The sequence below is a fragment of the Hippichthys cyanospilos genome, chromosome 1, assembly GCF_059441005.1.
Source record: "Hippichthys cyanospilos isolate Australia breed blue-spotted pipefish chromosome 1, RoL_Hcya_1.0, whole genome shotgun sequence".
NCBI classification, from domain to species: domain Eukaryota; kingdom Metazoa; phylum Chordata; class Actinopteri; order Syngnathiformes; family Syngnathidae; genus Hippichthys; species Hippichthys cyanospilos.
In genome coordinates, this window is record NC_142369.1 from 25125001 (window position 1) to 25142722 (window position 17722).

Sequence of the window (17722 nt, forward strand, 5' to 3'; positions counted from 1 at the left end):
TTTATGTTTTCATTAGGATGGTTTTGACAAAATAGTGTTTCTAAACTTTGTAAAAGGGTGGTAGATCGGTCAAAATTCTTCTCACTACACTGTGGCATTCACTTATTTTGCAGTTGAAAAATGGTTGACTGTTGCTATTATTTTCTCATGCTGTACAAATCACATCCCTGTTCCGGTCCATTTATTTGCTTTTTCACAGGTGCTGATTGCCAATAACGGCATCGCTGCAGTTAAATGCATGCGTTCTATTCGACGCTGGTCCTACGAGATGTTTCGTAATGAGAGGACCATCCGTTTTGTGGTCATGGTCACCCCTGAAGACTTGAAAGCGAATGCGGGTGTGTACGACACGGCAGTTCTTATGGTGAACATCGTTGGCAAGCTGCTAAACGGATCACTAATTCTTTGTCTCTGTTTTTAGAATATATCAAAATGGCAGACCATTATGTGCCTGTTCCTGGTGGGACAAACAACAACAACTATGCCAATGTGGAGTTGATAGTCGACATTGCCAAGAGAATCCCAGTGCAAGTAAATATCACTGCTGCCATATCTATGTATTCAGTGATTTAAAAAAAAAAGAAAAGGAAAAAAAAAGGTGTAATTAAAGATTTACATCTCTTTCAACAGGCAGTGTGGGCTGGTTGGGGTCACGCCTCAGAAAATCCCAAACTACCTGAGTTGTTGAACAAATCAGGCATTTCATTCTTGGGTAAAACCAAATTAGGAAAACATATTTTTGCACAGGTGCTTGGTTTCTAATTCTATGTTTATTCTAGGACCATCCAGCAGGGCTATGTGGGCTCTTGGGGATAAGGTGGCTTCCTCCATTGTGGCCCAAAGTGCAGACATTCCCACGCTTCCGTGGAGCGGATCAGGTGGGTACCGAATGTTAACTAACATTGCTGACGTGTAGACAGATGTACTGTCTACACTATACACTGTATAGTCTTTTTGTCCCAAGGTTTGTTTCTTTTAACAGCTAGTGTTGAGACTGATCCATCTTTCGGAAGACATATCACAAGACACACAAAAGGCAAAGAAAAAACAAACAAAAACAGTTACTCCATCAATGCTTTGAACTGGAGTCTTGAAATTTGATGAGGACGCTCAAGATTTAATTTGTGTGACTTTATTGACCATCCCCACTTAATAAATAAATAATTTTAAAAAACCCACAAATTTTTCAACCACTTTACTGGAATAATTTGCAGAATCTCTTTATAGCGGTGTACACAATGAAGATTTTGGGGGCCGATCATGATTGCCGATTGGCGAGTTTGATAATGACCAGTAACAGTTCACCAATCCGATCACAAGATGGTAGAATATGTTGAATATCTGTTTTTTTTTTCACTGCATTTTTTAAATTACTTAATATACTTGTATACTGTTTTATAGATGATCAACACGATAAAATAAAGCACTTTCCCATGGTTTAGCAATCATTTCCATGCCTCATTTTGGTAGAGAAGCGCAGGTAAAAACCACTATGACATCAAGAAGACATTATGGAACAGACCAGACGTAAAGTTTGAGTTTGGTCAGGCAAAACAAAAACAACGTGAAATAAAAAATTACTATATTGCAATTGAATTACTTTACAGCACGAAGCAAATACATATCGCAAATGAGGAACTGAGGCTACAGCAAACATTTGTTGAACTTTATACAATGAACAGACACACAAGTGCAAATAAAATGCATAATGTTGCTCCTCAAAACCTTTATAGAACATACTGTATAGTTTGCCGAACAGATCACACATGATTGATCGCTCGGCAAATTATGAAAGCCGTTCACCAGAAAATGGCAAATATAGTCTGATCACAATGAAGCCTATCAGATCGACGTAAAGTCTAATTGCTTGCGTTTACCCACCAACTTGTGTTTATCCATCAGAATTCCATAGGATCAGATCTATGAGGATGGCATGCTAAAAACTAGACCAGCATGGTTCCCTAGATTGTGTTAGTTTATTATGAAAATGCTCTTTTTCCCCATTCCAGGTCTACGGGTGGACTGGAGTGAGGCTGACCAAATTCCCGGCAATGTAATCAGCGTTCCTCCTGAGGTCTACACACAAGGCTGTGTGGTAGATGTAGATGATGGCATAGCGGTACGCTTATTAAACAAATGTATTGGGCATTTTTCAAAATGAGTGGCATTCATCATGTTGCATCCCATAATGAACGGTATGCCTCTACACCAGGGAGCTGAGAGGATTGGTTATCCCGTTATCATCAAAGCTTCTGAGGGTGGAGGTGGGAAAGGTATCCGGAAAGTTGAAAGTCCTGATGACTTTCCGAGCTCATTTCGACAGGTATGTGATTTTTTTTTTTTCTCCATGTAAATTCTGTGTAATCCAGCCCCACGTGTGCAGTACACTGTTTCTTATGACAAACGTGTGTTGGTGTAGGTTCAGACAGAAGTACCTGGCTCGCCCATTTTCGTCATGCAATTGGCCCAGCATGCGAGGCACCTTGAGGTTCAGATTCTGGCTGACGAGTATGGAAATGCCATCTCTCTGTTTGGGCGAGATTGCTCCATTCAAAGAAGGCACCAGAAGATCATAGAGGAAGCCCCAGCCACCATAGCTGCACCCTCCACATTTGAGCAGATGGAACAAGTCAGTCAGTTTTTGATTGTATTTGCTCCAACTTGATGACACATGATGGCATTTTGTTTCTTCTTCGTCATCTAGTATGCTGTTAGATTAGCAAAGATGGTGGGCTATGTCAGTGCTGGAACTGTGGAGTATCTTTTCTCTGAGGATGGAAGTTTCCATTTCTTGGAGTTAAACCCTCGACTGCAGGTAGAACATCCCTGTACAGAGATGATTGCAGACGTAAATCTTCCGGCTGCCCAACTGCAGGTAAAATCCTCACAAAGAGTCTTGTTACAGAAGATGCAATATGTATAAAGGTATTTGGGCAGGTGGCTAATAGGAAAATGAAATGAGAAGACCATTCATTGATTTACCATTGCAGTTGTAATTGCTTCCGTAGTTCCATAGTATTTTTTTTCCATCCATCCAAATTGCATTGTCTTCTAACCTCCTATTTGTTCATCCCAAAGGTGTTTGATTTAGCTCAACATTATTGCTCTGATTCAAAATCATAATAGAATAGGAAGGGGATCTGCTCCAAACAGTTTATACAAAGTTGGAACAAATTAGGAAAACTAAAGGGCCTCTATTTAGCAAGCCTTAAACACGCTACAATCAAGTCTGGTTTGATTTCTTGAGATGCATAATAATACCTTTGTCTCTTGTCAATTTTCTCCAAATTAACAGATTTTGGCAGAAAAAAAAGTATGTATTTTTACACATGTTGTCATCTATGACAGATTGCCATGGGCATCCCCCTTCACAGAATTAAAGACATCCGTTTGCTGTACGGAGAAACTGCATGGGGTGACAATATTATTAACTTTGAGACTCCAGAATGCTTGCCAAGTCCAAGAGGACACGTCATAGCAGCCAGGATCACCAGTGAGAATCCTGACGAGGTAGAGCTCAGAATCACTAATGCTTTGGGATGCACATTCTTTTCCTTAGATAGCATATGAATATAAGTCACAGTATGTCGTATTATATAGAGTATTGTGCTAATTCCTGTCTCACAGGGGTTCAAACCCAGCTCAGGCACCGTGCAGGAGCTGAATTTCCGCAGCAGTAAAAATGTCTGGGGTTACTTTAGTGTAGGAGCAACCGGGGGTCTGCATGAATTTGCCGACTCGCAGTTCGGACACTGTTTCTCCTGGGGGGAGAACCGAGAAGAGGCCATTTCGTAAGTCTCTTTCTTGTCCATGTTGAAATTATTTAATCCATCTTGATATTGTAGCTAAACTTAAAAAAAATACAAAAAGATTTAGGAAATATGTATGGGGTTGTTTTTTGCATTTCCAAAAGTTATAAAGGGTAAGAAAGGGACCTACATCTTATTACTGTTTGGCAACCTGACACCGGAGGACCAACTATGAAAGGTCAAGTTAGACGCAACACAGTCAGAGGCTCATTACACCTGTTTGGTGAAAGGATTGGGATGGGAAGAAGACAAAATTTGTCACACAACACTTGCAATATGCAGCATAAGATAAGATCATAGAATCCAAAATACTGATATTATTGTTGTGCTTTTGTTTGCCGTGTCAGCATTTGGTTGCTATGTGCTTCAGGAACATGGTGGTGGCTATGAAGGAATTGTCAATCAGAGGAGATTTCAGGACCACTGTTGAATACCTCATTAAGTTACTAGAAACGGAGAGCTTCCGAAACAATGACATAGACACTAGCTGGCTGGATCACCTCATTGCAGAGAAAGTGCAAGTATGAGTCACTTTGTAGCCGTCTCAACCAACATGATGGTCTGGTGAATTTTGCGACAAGAGGCCATGTGACTTTTCTGCAGGCAGAGAGACCAGACACCATGTTGGGAATCATCTGCGGGGCTTTGCATGTTGCTGACGCAAGTTTCAGAAAGAGTATGTCTGATTTTCTTCACTCATTGGAAAGGTCAGTATGAAACATTCAACAGCTGGACAGCGAGAATAATGACAATAATGAATTTGTACCCAAACATTACTATATTTACAGGGGACAGGTTCTGCCGGCAGACAGCCTCCTAAACTCTGTCGGTGTAGATCTCATATATGAAGGAGTCAAATTCTATTTAAAGGTATCTTCTCATCTCATAGTGAATTTTCCATTTTCAATCTCAATCAAATACCTTCTGTTTTTGACATCAGGTTGCTCGCCAGTCCCCAACAACATATGTCATCATAATGAATGGCTCCGACATTGAAATAGATGTCCACCGTCTCAGTGACGGTGGCCTTCTACTTTCCTATGATGGTAGCAGCCATACCACCTACATGAAGGAGGAGTTGGACAGGTAAGCGTTATTTTGCTTTCAAGATTTTGACTGAATTCATCTAAAAATGTTATTGTATACTGTACTACTTTTCTGCAGCTACCGCATCACCGTGGGCAACAAGACATGTGTATTTGATAAAGAAAAGGATCCCTCTGTGCTGAGATCACCCTCTGCTGGTAAACTTCTGCAGTACGTTGTTGCAGATGGAGCTCATATTTGCTCAGGAGAGCCGTATGCAGAGATTGAGGTAAATTTGAGGAGATATGCCTTTTTTTGCTTGGAATGCAACGAATTTTCGGCTCCTGAAAAGTTTTCCTCGGCATTGCCAAAAATTTATTTTTGGTTTTCGACGGATAAATAATTAAAACCAAAAAGGATTTTGAGGCGCCAAAAAACTGCGTCTTGTCTCAATTTCACACAAGCACACTGAAGAAGGACAGAGCGTTAAGGGTTGGTAAAACATTTCAACGGGTTGAGAAAGGAACACTGCCGAGCTTCCACTTCTTTCCTGGGACTCCAGCCGCTTCACACGTCAACGGCGTGTTGCAAAGGCCAACTTCAAAATACACATACCAAATGCCTGCATGGACAACAATGCAGGACCTGTTGCACGCTTTTTTTAAGTTGGCCTTTGTAGCTGTGGTTGCATAGAGTCCAGCTTGATGCCATGTGACTGTATTTTAATTGAGTCACACCAATTCTCTACCAACATCAACACAACGCCAATAAAAACAAAACAACAAAAGCAAAAAAACCTCAGATTAAGGATGCTAGGAAACCGCTTATCAATTACGCTGTTGTTGCATGGCTGGGCAGCGTTAGAGCTAGCAGCTAACTATGCATGCTGTGCATGTGGTGCATTCAAAAGTATTCAGCCTTTTCAAACTCAGGAAAAAGTCTGTCAGTGCATTTACCATTTACTGGGCACACCAGCCGCTTTCGGACGATTGTCTGAACTGGCAAAACGGCTGAAAATGTTTGTGACAGCCATTGCTTGAATTCTAACCCCTAAATTTCTCTAAAATCCTGAAAATTCTTGCCTGTTCAGGACTTAAAAAAACAAAACAAAAAAAATCTGTGCTTAGTGAAGGCCGTTTTGGTGTGTTTAGAGTATTAGCCGAAAGCGGCTGCTCTGCCCAGTGTAGGGTTAAATGTTTAATAACTGCACCTGTTGAAATAATATGGATTTCTTATCTACAAAATCTTGCATATAAAAAAGAATGATGTCGTTAAAAGTACGTGAATATTTTACTTGATTATAATAAGTGGCCCATCTAGTCAGTAATATTTACAATACCTTATCAAATAACCAGGCCTCTGTTTTCCATAGTGTTGGTTGGTCTGTCAACGAATCAATACAAATACCGTACCTGTTTTTGGCATTAAAAGTCCATTCTTGAAATCGATTGGCTGCCGAGAGGCGATGGGCAAAAAAAGATCTCAGTGTTTTCGATTATTGTTCTACTAAGACTACCGCTATACATTACTGTATTTTATATGACCTTCTGTTTGTGGTGTGAACTCAGGTGATGAAGATGGTGATGACTCTGACTGTACAGCAGGCAGGACATATACATTTCATCAAGAGGCCTGGGGCAGTTTTGGAGTCCGGCTGTGTGATGGCACAAATGAATTTGGATGACCCGAGCAGTATACACAGGGCAAGTTAACCCATATAGCTTCACAGCAAAAGTGCAAATGTCTCATCACTGTCCTGTTAAAATGAAAGAAAAAAAAAAGTATTCTATTGCTCCCTTTTAAATTTGTGTGGACATAAAGATCATGTTGATACTCTTTTGGAAGACAACCGATTTCTGCTTTATGCTTAGCACCCTGCACCATATGGTGAAAGTAGGTCTAACCATATTATTCTGTCATCATATAGGTGGAGCTCAATACAGCCATCCTACCGCCTCAGCATGCATTGCCCATAGTTGGAGAAAAGCTCCACCAGGTGTTCCACAGCATCCTTGAAAACCTAGTTAAAGTGATGGATGGCTACTGTCTTGAAGAGCCCTACTTTAGCTCCAAGGTACATCTTAGAAATTTAACCTGATATAGAATTTGAATCAACCTCAATATTTTTTTCTTGTTTCTTTTTTTCTGTAGTTGAAACAGTGGGTAGCAACCTTGATGAAGACTCTGAGGGACCCCTCTCTGCCTCTGCTAGAGCTGCAGGAGATCATGACAAGTGTGGCGGGCCGGATCCCACCTGGTGTTGAGAAAGATATCCGTAAAGTCATGGCCCAGTATGCCAGCAACATCACCTCAGTCCTGTGCCAGTTTCCAAGCCAAAGGGTGCAAAACCTAAACTACTTTTTTTCAACCACATTCACATTTTTTTCTTAACCACATTCTTTTTCAATCCAGATTGCAAATATTCTCGACAGCCATGCAGCAACTCTACAGAGAAAGGCTGATCGAGAGGTGTTCTTCATCAACACTCAGAGCATCGTTCAACTGGTGCAGAGGTTAGCTTGTTTGGATTCCTTATCGTTGAAAATCTTTCTGCAGCTGGGATCGCGTCGATTGATGTTTTATGTCTTATAACAGGTATCGCAGTGGAATACGTGGCTACATGAAGTCTGTGGTTCTGGATCTGCTGAAGCGATATCTTCAAGTAGAAATGCAGTTTCAACAAGGTGACAAGAATACTTAATCATTTTTTTGTTTTGTTTTTTATTGTACCTGTACTATGTACTGGGTCTCATATTTTTGTCACCAGCAGCTCATTACGACAAGTGTGTAATCAACTTGAGGGAGCAATACAAGCCTGACATGAGTCCTGTGCTGGAATGCATCTTTTCTCATGCCCAGGTCTTCAAGAAGAACATCTTGGTCACAATGCTCATTGTAAGGCCTTCATTGTATTCATCACAAGTGAACTGAAACACAACTCTGAATATATTTGCCTTGGTTTAGGATCAGCTGTGTGGAAGGGATCCAACTCTAGCAGACGAGCTGATGGTGATTCTCAATGAACTCACTCAGCTCAGTAAGATGGAGAACTCAAAGGTCGCCTTAAGAGCCAGACAGGTCAGACTTTGAGCAAAGCAGTTCAATAAAATATTATTCATATAGTAGATAGTAGTATAATATAGAGTAAAAGTATATAGTGTCGTGTACATATAGTTTATTTTTCGCACCTCATGAGGCACTTTGGCCTGTGCTCTTTTATTTACTGCCCTACAGTACACTACTCATTGTGTGTAACACTATGGCACAGGTGCTGATTGCCTCGCATTTACCATCATATGAACTGAGGCACAACCAAGTGGAATCCATTTTCCTCTCTGCCATTGACATGTATGGCCATCAGTTTTGCCCCGAAAACCTAAAGGTAAATGTTACGGTTACATGTCAGGACCGCTTTTTCTCCAGCTGTGACATCAAACAATTTGTGTCCTTCCATTTTCACCAGAAACTCATCCTCTCTGAAACCTCAATTTTTGATGTGTTGCCAAATTTCTTCTACCACTCCAATCAGGTTGTGTGCATGGCTGCGCTGGAGGTATGCAATGCCAGCTCACCATCCGGGATGTTTTTATTTATTTTGTAATTCACTAATAATGGCATGATGCATTTCCTTTTTTGTAAGGTGTATGTGCGTCGAGCTTACATCGCTTATGAGCTTAATAGTATCCAGCACCACCAGCTGCAGGACGGAACGTGTGCTGTAGATTTCCAGTTTATGCTGCCCTCGTCACATCCCAACAGGTAACGCATTTGCATAAACAAATTAATCTACTGATTGAGTAACCGAAAACAGACCGTATCCCACAATTGCTATACTCTCATAAAAAATGGGCTGGATAGGACAGTCGACCTCTGAGACCACTGCAGAAAAATATTTGCTATTTTTCAATGACATCAGTGTAGATGACGTTGACATTGTGTATGTTTTCATCATGTCTAACAATCTCTTGTAGTTTAGTTTAACCCACTGAACTGGAATGTGCAGTTTAATGGTAATGCCTAGAGGTGGAGGAGGATGTTGCTCCTCTGTTGCTAATATTCACCTGTCAATCATCTTATTTCAGAGGGAGCAACCCTACTCTGAACAGGTAGAGTAAAGCTCCTTCCAACCTACTACACCAGATGGCGTGTATGTCTTACAGCAAAGCATGCCAGTCGCATTGTATTGCCTTTTTCCCCTTCCTGTGAATCCAGAAACATTTGCCCTCAAGGACTATGGCTGTGTAACAGGTTTCTCCTAATTCGCCCTTTTTTAGCCAAGCCTCTCCGTATGCACTGCTTTTTCCAACCTGTACATCAATACAGAGCTTTTTGAGAGGTCCTGCCGTCATATTCTATTATTCTATTTGCTCGAGTTCCTCTGAAAAATCTCTTGCCTAAGATTTTATTGTTCTCAAATTTGAAGCTACAGTTTTGATCTTGATAACAAATGATACTTCTTTTAATTCATGAAACAATGATGTTACCTGTAATTCTGACTGCACATTAGGACGATCATTGTCCTTTGTGTTTTAAAATGGAAAAATGCAACTAGTATTTGTTTCATACACGTAGCCATGGCTGTTAATGTTCTTTTTCTTTTTTTCATTCTTTTGCACACATCTTTACAGTGATTTATCAGTGGTGCTATCTGCCAGTCAGCGTCTGCCTTTATTTTGTCAGGGTTCCTGTCCCACTGAACGCTTCAGGCCAGTTAAAAATGCGGCGGCAGGGCAGCGATCTCTTCCTGGAAGGAGCTCTGTCCCCACCTTGTCAACGCATGGGCGCTATGGTAGCATTCCAGTGTTTTGATGATTTCAGAAGGTCGGCCTGTGTTTCCTTTTCACTCAAGCTCCATCCACATTCATGAGAGATCGAGGACATTGATTTGCTATGGCTCCTTCCGTAGGAACTTTGACGAAGTCCTCTGCAGTTTTGCGGAGCCTCTGTTGGAGGACCAAACATTTTTGGAATCCTGCTCCAATTTTTACGAAGATGAGAATTTTAAGGTCAGTGTACTTTGTTGTGATTTTTATTTAGGTTTTTCTTCACACTGGGCATACATCCTCTTCTTGAAAGAACACCAGGGAGAATCCGATCCACATCATCAATGTATCAATAAAACGAGCCGACACTGAAGATGATGATGCCTTAGTCACCGCCTTCACTTCCTTTGCCCATACAAAGGTTCGCTCATATACTAGTTGTTCTTGAAGTCTAATTTTGAATACGTACGGAATTATAAACATTTGCTGTCCCCTTTCTTCCCTTAGAGAGCATCCCTTTTTGAATATGGCATCAGAAGAATCACCTTTTTGGTGGCACAGAAGGTAATTGGCCAGTTGATTCATCAAACTATCATGGTGAACAACTCTATTTCTCTCAAATACTTACTATAGATGTTTTTCAAAGAGGCTCATATTGCTTGGCGTATGGTGTCAGTCTCATAGTCAAAGATTCCACATTTGTCTCTTGGCTTTGGTGATTTTGGGTTGGATACCAGGGTCTCCAATTTACCCCGTATTCCAACACTTGCATGTTAGATTAAGTGGAGTCTCTTAATTTTAGTGAATGTTAGTGTTCATGTTTGCTTGCCTATACTTTTTGTGCTCAGTGACTGACTGGCAACTGGTCCATGGAATGTCTCTTGCCCAACTTCCCTTCTAGTCCATACTTAACACTATACAGCACAAAATAGTCAAAATAACTACAGTCGTGAAAAATGTACTTTTCCAACAGAGGGAGTTCCCCAAGTTCTTCACTTTCAGAGCACGAGATGAGGTTTTATTTATTATTTCTTTTTACTCTCCAAGCAGATTTTAATATCCAACAATATCACTTGTGCTGCTGCCTGCAGAGGTGGTTAAGTAACCACGTGCGTTTCTGGATAGTTCCAGGAAGATCGGATCTACCGTAATCTGGAGCCAGCTTTAGCGTTTCAGCTTGAACTGAACCGCATGAGGAACTTCGACCTGAATGCCGTTCCCTGTGCCAACCACAAAATGCATCTCTACTTGGGAGCTGCTCGTGTTCAGGAGGGTGCCGAAGTTACAGATTACAGATTCTTCATCCGAGCTATTATTCGCCACTCTGATCTGATTACAAAGGTACGCGGGTATATTGACAGAAAAGCCCAAGATAGTCATATACTGTATGTTCTTTGACTGCTATATGACTTTTTCTTACGTGCAAATCAGGAAGCATCTTTTGAGTATCTTCAGAATGAGGGAGAACGGCTTCTGCTGGAGGCCATGGATGAGTTGGAAGTGGCCTTCAGTAACACAACCGTTCGTACAGACTGCAACCACATCTTCCTCAACTTTGTCCCTACTGTCATTATGGACCCATCGAAAGTGAGTGTGTTGTGTGCATTTGAGTTCACGTTAGCTCATTCAATACCAAAATCATAGATTTGTATATACATATTTTTTATTTTATTTTTTAAGAGTCCAGACATTCCATCCCAGGAACTTAGTTGCATATTTGCCCTACGAGTAGGCGCTCTGACATGTAGCCAGAGAAAAGCAATTAGCTGATCAAACGTGAGTTTACAGCTGTTTAAAAGCTGAGTTTATGCTTGAAAATCCAATTTAGGTAAGAGGATCCGAAAGCTTTCTTTCCTCCTTGCCGATCTCTTCCAGCCGCTTGTGTGGGATTGACTCAGAGAACATCACGTTAAGGTGACGGATCATGGAGGGGTAATTGATGACTTTCGTGCTTAATTAATTTAGAACCTGGGATCAAATGTCTGGACTTGGGAAAAAAATAAACATAAAATATATCTTTGGGATTGAATGAATAAATTGACTGTTGCGAACAATTTCTCTTAACCATTACCTACTTTTGTGTATCAGATTGAGGAGTCTGTCCGTTCCATGGTCATGCGCTACGGGAGCCGACTTTGGAAGCTCCGTGTGCTGCAAGCTGAGCTGAAAATCAACATTCGCCTGACTCCTACTGGGCTGGCCATCCCTATTCGTCTTTTTTTGACAAACGAGTCTGGCTATTACTTGGACATCAGTTTGTATAAGGAGGTGACTGATCCAAGTTCTGGGCAGGTGAGAACATTTGGACTTAGTAACTTTGTGAAAGGCTATTTCTTTGTTTACCAAGTCGCCATTTCGTCTCTAGATTATGTTCCAGTCTTATGGAGACAAACAAGGACCTCTGCAAGGCATGTTGATCAACACCCCCTATGTTACCAAAGACTTGCTGCAGGCCAAGCGTTTCCAAGCTCAAACTCTGGGCACAACATACGTCTACGACTTTCCAGAGATGTTCAAGCAGGTCCTTTTAAAACACTGTATTTCTTCTCAGCTTTTTTCTCCTGTTCCAACAATTATTACTGTCATTGTATAGGCTCTATTTAAGCAGTGGGGACCCAGGGACACGTATCCTAAAGATATGCTGATTTGCACAGAGCTGGTTCTAGACCCACAAGGTCGTCTGGTCCAATTGAATCGCCTGCCTGGAGACAATGAGGTAAGATGCACATCCGGCCGAATACATTTTGTCCGTATTATCATGTTCGCATATTTGGGGTTATCAGGTGGGAATAGTTGCTTTCAAGATGAAGATGAAGACACCAGAATATCCAGATGGCAGAGACATCATTGTCATCTGCAATGACATCACCCACATGATTGGGTCATTTGGACCTCAAGAAGATGAGTTATTCCTAAGGGCCTCTGAGTTGGCGAGAGCTGAAGGAATCCCTCGCATTTATATTGCTGCCAACAGTGGCGCGCGCATCGGTCTTGCTGAGGAGATCAGACACATGTTCCAGGTGGCCTGGATTGACCCCTCTGACCCCTACAAGGTGAGGAGGTCTTGCTGGCACTTATTTGTGTTCAGTGGGTATCAGTTAAGAAACTGGCCCACCCCCCAAAAAAAGAAAAACTATCCTTTATTTGTTCCCGGAAGTCAACTGGAGACATGTGACGTTTGTTATGGCTTTTAGGGTTTTAAATATCTTTACCTGACACCACATGACTATACACGCATCAGCGCCACAAATTCTGTGCACTGTCACCATGTGGAAGAAGGAGGGGAATCAAGGTATAAGAAACAGAATGAATGGGACTTGCAAGCCACTTTCTCCACTTGTATTTTTTCTTCTGCTCATAGCTAAAATGACTGTTTGCCTAGGTACATAATCACTGACATCATTGGAAAGGATGAAGGTCTTGGAGTAGAGAACCTGCGAGGTTCTGGCACTATTGCTGGAGAATCTTCCCAGGCCTATGAAGAAATCATTACAATTAGTATGGTAAGGGTGCACGACAGACGCGTGACTAGATTGATCCAGTTGCGCCATCCAGGTTTGACGCATCTGTGCTGCTTAGGTGACCTGCCGTGCTATTGGGATAGGGGCGTATTTGGTACGTTTGGGCCAGAGAGTGATCCAAGTGGAGAACTCTCACATCATCCTGACTGGAGCAAGTGCGCTGAACAAGGTTTGTTAAGGATGGCTCGTGAAAAGTAGTTTTAAAATCAGATGTTTTTGCTCTTAGAAGTTAGCACTAAGAGAGGGTGAAGTAAGCCCTGGTGTTGGCAGGTTCTGGGCAGAGATGTCTACACCTCCAACAACCAGCTGGGCGGCATCCAGATCATGCACAACAATGGAGTCACACACACGACTGTGCCAGATGATTTTGAGGGAGTTGTCACCATTCTCCAGTGGCTCTCCTACATGCCAAAGGTTCGGTTGTGTAAATGCTTCTGTTTCCGCGGTCACCTCTTTGCGTCACTAACGGGAGATTGTCTTGTCTTTTCACAGAACAAAAATTCCTCTGTGCCCGTTGTACCAACCACAGATCCAGTTGACAGAGAGATTGACTTTACTCCCACCAAAGCACCATATGACCCCCGCTGGATGCTAGTTGGGAGACCTCACCCCAGTGAGCACCGTAACTGGAAAGTAAAACAACTCCTGATAAGTGGTTAAAGAGAAAATGTCCTTCTTTTTTTAAACTATTAGCGGTGAAAGGAGCCTGGCAGAGTGGATTCTTTGACCACGGCTCCTTCATGGAAATCATGGCTTCTTGGGCTCAGACCGTTGTAGTGGGCAGAGCACGGTAAATCTCTTTTATTGATGCATAAATGTGTTGTGCAGTATATGCAATTCAAATGCTGATTTGTCATTTACTGGTTGAAATCACACAGCTTAGGTGGGATCCCGCTTGGTGTTATTGCAGTGGAAACACGGACTGTTGAGGTAACTGTCCCGGCTGATCCAGCCAACTTGGATTCGGAATCCAAAGTGAGTATCCATGTGATCGTATGTTGAACATGTTCCGTTTTTGTTTTTCAACTGGGCTGCAAGGAGTAGGTTTATTCACTGACATTGACAGCCGATGATCATTACTCGCAGTCCTAATTGTTACAATGCTGCTTATTTGTTTTTTGTTCACGTCACACCATTTCTTTTTCGAATTAAGTTCTGGTTTCCCAATGATGAGCTCAATTTATCATACAGGATCCCCACATGTTGTATTTCAGGTTCTGCAACAGGCCGGGCAAGTGTGGTTTCCAGATTCGGCCTTTAAAACAGCCCAGGCCATTTGTGACTTCAACCGTGAGCATCTGCCTCTCATGGTGTTTGCCAACTGGAGGGGCTTCTCTGGTGGAATGAAAGGTGCAGAACCTCCATGCCGGGGAAATTGTATTAGGTGCAAAACATGCCGGACGATTCATGACTTGGTTTGGTTTTCTTTTCTTCTCCCAGATATGTATGACCAGATATTAAAGTTCGGGGCTTACATTGTGGATGCCCTTCGTGGTTTTCATCAACCTGTGCTGGTGTACATTCCACCACATGCCGAATTGAGAGGAGGGTCCTGGGTTGTTATTGACCCCACCATTAACCCATTGTGTATGGAGCTATATGCAGACAGAGAGAGCAGGTGCATGGCCCGATTGGCCTGCTGTGAAGCACATTTGTATACTGAATGATTACTTATCAATAGTTTGTCTCTTATTAAACGTCCTTGGCACTTTCCAGAGGTGGTGTGCTGGAAGCTGAGGGCACAGTGGAGATCAAATTCAGGAAAAAGGACCTGCTGAAAGCCATGAGAAGGCTGGACTCTGTATACGCCGGTTTGGTCGAAAAGCTTGGTAAGAGACACACACGCACTTATTTATCACAGTAACTGATGATGTTCATATGCACACACGCACTTTCAAGCTTCTCTAGATCTGCCTGAGAAACAGTGTCGAGAGCTGGAAGCAAAGCTCAAAGCAAGAGAAGAGTTCTTGCTGCCCATCTACCATCAGGTGGCAGTACAGTTTGTGGATCTCCATGACACTCCTGGGAGGATGCAAGAAAAAGGTGTCATCACTGTGAGTGCATTTCATCCAACTTTTGAAACCTGTACAGTCCGATGTACTGGTTCCAATATTTTCCAGGCCCCCTCCAAAATGTAAAGATTTGAGGGGGTCAATTAACATTAATGTGGAACATTACATTACACCCCCCCGTATTGAATGGTTAAGAATATGAAAAAAAAAAAAAAGAGTAAGCCAAGAGGAAAAAGATAACCAAAATATTAACACTCCAGCATTAGATAGCGAGGCTATACGGCCACAGTAATGATATTATTATTATCTCTCACTGAATTTAAATAAATAAATAAAAACAACTCCTCGATCCACCTTGATAAATTCTGTTTATTCAGAGAATGTGTTCTATTCACTGCCTTTCAGGATATTCTGGATTGGAAGAATGCACGGCCCTTTTTCTACTGGCGTTTGCGGCGTCTCTTGCTGGAACAGGAGGTGAAGTATGAGATTCTTCAGGCCAACAAAGACCTTAGCGACGGACACATGCAATCCATGCTGCGCCGATGGTTTGTTGAAACCGAGGGAACAGTCAAGGTTGGTGACAGCATCTGTGTATTTCATGGTGCTTACACACCCCAACAAGTGGTGTTTGTTTTCTTTTTAAACATTTTTCATAAAAATGAATTGCTACAAAGACAATTTTTTTATCCGTTTTTGTCATGTCTCGTCAATTTCCTCTACAAGATTTTGTTTTGTTGTTGTTTCAGGCGTACCTGTGGGATAATAACCAAGCGGTAGTTGAGTGGCTTGAAAAGCACTGGTCCAAAGAGGAGGGCACTCGATCCGCTATCCGAGAGAATATCAAGTATCTGAAGAGGGAAAATGCTTTGAAACATATTCGCAGGTATGCGCAAGCACACCATATTTTTTCTTTTTATCTGATTCTTGGAAGATCGCGAGACTGCCACAAACAGGGCACAGCTACTCAGCCTTTTGGGGGATCGTTAGAAATTTCTTGCTCAACAACGACATCCTTAGGCCTTAAGTGTAACTGCAACCTGGATGGCACACTCCTGCCTCGATAGCTCGCATATTCCTGTTTCTCTTACCTTTTGAGTAAAAATGAAGCCAGCTGTTCTGAGCCTTCACCATTCGTCAAATGCCTCTAACATTTAATTAACTAGATTCATAGTGATACGCTGCATTCGTGGAAGGTGGAAAGTCCCACCTCCAACTAGGAAAAGTGCACTTAAATGCCCCTTTAAAGTGGGGGGTCCCCGACTTCACAAAAACAATTTTATCACTATCAGCCATCTTTGTTGTTTACTTTGGCCTGAAACGCTTTGAGGTTGGAACCGGGACAATCCCAAGTGGGATCAATTCGATTTACCACCTTCGTACAATGCAGCGTTTGAATCTGCGACCCCTCTTCACACTGCGTTTAGAGGCAGATTGCGGTTGTTCCGCCGACTGTCAGAGCTATTTGTACACATCGACGTTGCTTGAGCACTTACAAGGTGGAAAATATGTACTTTTAATGTTCTCTAATGCATGCACCATTTTAAGATTTGAAAAGATCCTGTTACACGAGTTTCAGATATCAAATGTTACTTTTATTATATGGTCAATCAGAAATACAAAACAAACATAAACAACAGTTTATATGTGTTTACTGGATTAAACATTTGCCGCTTGGTTTTCTTTGCTCTTGTTCGAAAGTCTGGTTGAGTCCAACCCTGACGTGGCCATGGACTGCATCATCCACATGAGCCAGAACATTACTGCATCACAGAAGGCCAAGCTCTCTCATCTGCTTGCCACCATGGACAACGGCAACGCCAGCTGAACTGTGGGATTTTGTTCAGGTTTATATTATTAGAAATAAGGAACTATTCCAGTTACACTTGCACCTTTAAGAGGATAATGGAAAGAACCAGTTTATATGAAATAGTGTGGAAGCACTCTTACAGTCACGTGACTTTGTCTACCGTCACACATCCGCTACAGTTTAATAACGGCCCGACGGACATTGCAGTCAGATTGCCAAAGACCATACCAGTCCAGGATGCTATGTACGTTTGGTTGACAAACTATCACTGTAATGCACATTGCACGGCTGCTTCTCTAGATGCTTCATACCAGTGTTACTTTTGTATAATCAGCATACACTGAGCTTCATATTTACATTTCAGCTATGGGTTGTTTCTTGTGCGTAACAGTCAGTCATTCTCTGATAATTGTGTAAACATTCATGTGCTAACATTTAGCACAATGCAAAATGAGTTACATATTATTAGTCCAAGTGTCCTGATCATTTTCATTGCTTTCATCATGTCACCGGAATGTGTGTTTTATTTTTAAGTAAAAGGACACATTTCAGCTTTCATAACGAATGTAGTGGAATCAGTCCGGTTTCCATTTCACATAAAGTAACATATCAATTTACCGATTTAAAAGACGCATCTAGAGTTTTGTTTTGAATACATTTATCATGGCCTTAATGTAAGCGTGGACTTCAAGTTGTCTCCGGCTGTAAGTCTATCATTTCACATGAGTGTATATAAGCTTGCTTTGTCACAAATGTAGCAATAAATATCACTGAATTATTT

At 41.8% G+C, this 17722-nt stretch overlaps 1 protein-coding gene across 3 annotated transcripts in view; it reads left to right on the top strand.

Moving 5' to 3' along the window:
• The window catches only part of acacb (acetyl-CoA carboxylase beta), a 24627-nt gene extending 6908 nt beyond the window's left edge, over positions 1-17719 (top strand). The window contains exons 4-54 of one of the 3 annotated variants that reach the window (XM_088434801.1): positions 200-338; positions 422-531; positions 631-712; positions 780-878; positions 2010-2119; positions 2213-2323; positions 2420-2629; positions 2705-2875; positions 3349-3510; positions 3628-3791; positions 4180-4330; positions 4413-4516; positions 4598-4679; positions 4750-4895; positions 4974-5124; positions 6404-6538; positions 6763-6909; positions 6987-7175; positions 7248-7348; positions 7431-7519; positions 7603-7730; positions 7800-7913; positions 8104-8217; positions 8299-8388; positions 8476-8594; positions 8918-8941; positions 9516-9656; positions 9742-9841; positions 9912-10019; positions 10106-10162; positions 10572-10613; positions 10724-10939; positions 11030-11185; positions 11687-11890; positions 11964-12119; positions 12192-12314; positions 12382-12651; positions 12793-12890; positions 12981-13101; positions 13178-13288; positions 13390-13533; positions 13612-13732; positions 13813-13909; positions 13998-14094; positions 14334-14469; positions 14560-14737; positions 14836-14948; positions 15019-15173; positions 15537-15707; positions 15881-16017; positions 16833-17719. In XM_088434801.1, coding sequence (XP_088290927.1) covers positions 200-338; positions 422-531; positions 631-712; positions 780-878; positions 2010-2119; positions 2213-2323; positions 2420-2629; positions 2705-2875; positions 3349-3510; positions 3628-3791; positions 4180-4330; positions 4413-4516; positions 4598-4679; positions 4750-4895; positions 4974-5124; positions 6404-6538; positions 6763-6909; positions 6987-7175; positions 7248-7348; positions 7431-7519; positions 7603-7730; positions 7800-7913; positions 8104-8217; positions 8299-8388; positions 8476-8594; positions 8918-8941; positions 9516-9656; positions 9742-9841; positions 9912-10019; positions 10106-10162; positions 10572-10613; positions 10724-10939; positions 11030-11185; positions 11687-11890; positions 11964-12119; positions 12192-12314; positions 12382-12651; positions 12793-12890; positions 12981-13101; positions 13178-13288; positions 13390-13533; positions 13612-13732; positions 13813-13909; positions 13998-14094; positions 14334-14469; positions 14560-14737; positions 14836-14948; positions 15019-15173; positions 15537-15707; positions 15881-16017; positions 16833-16959 — 6621 coding nt within the window. In that variant the 3' untranslated portion in view covers positions 16960-17719. The remainder of the gene's footprint in view (positions 1-199; positions 339-421; positions 532-630; positions 713-779; positions 879-2009; positions 2120-2212; positions 2324-2419; positions 2630-2704; positions 2876-3348; positions 3511-3627; positions 3792-4179; positions 4331-4412; positions 4517-4597; positions 4680-4749; positions 4896-4973; positions 5125-6403; positions 6539-6762; positions 6910-6986; positions 7176-7247; positions 7349-7430; positions 7520-7602; positions 7731-7799; positions 7914-8103; positions 8218-8298; positions 8389-8475; positions 8595-8917; positions 8942-9515; positions 9657-9741; positions 9842-9911; positions 10020-10105; positions 10163-10571; positions 10614-10723; positions 10940-11029; positions 11186-11686; positions 11891-11963; positions 12120-12191; positions 12315-12381; positions 12652-12792; positions 12891-12980; positions 13102-13177; positions 13289-13389; positions 13534-13611; positions 13733-13812; positions 13910-13997; positions 14095-14333; positions 14470-14559; positions 14738-14835; positions 14949-15018; positions 15174-15536; positions 15708-15880; positions 16018-16832) is intronic. The other 2 variants (XM_088434809.1, XM_088434816.1) reach the window with 2 other exon arrangements.
• Positions 17720-17722: the final 3 nt, after the last annotated feature.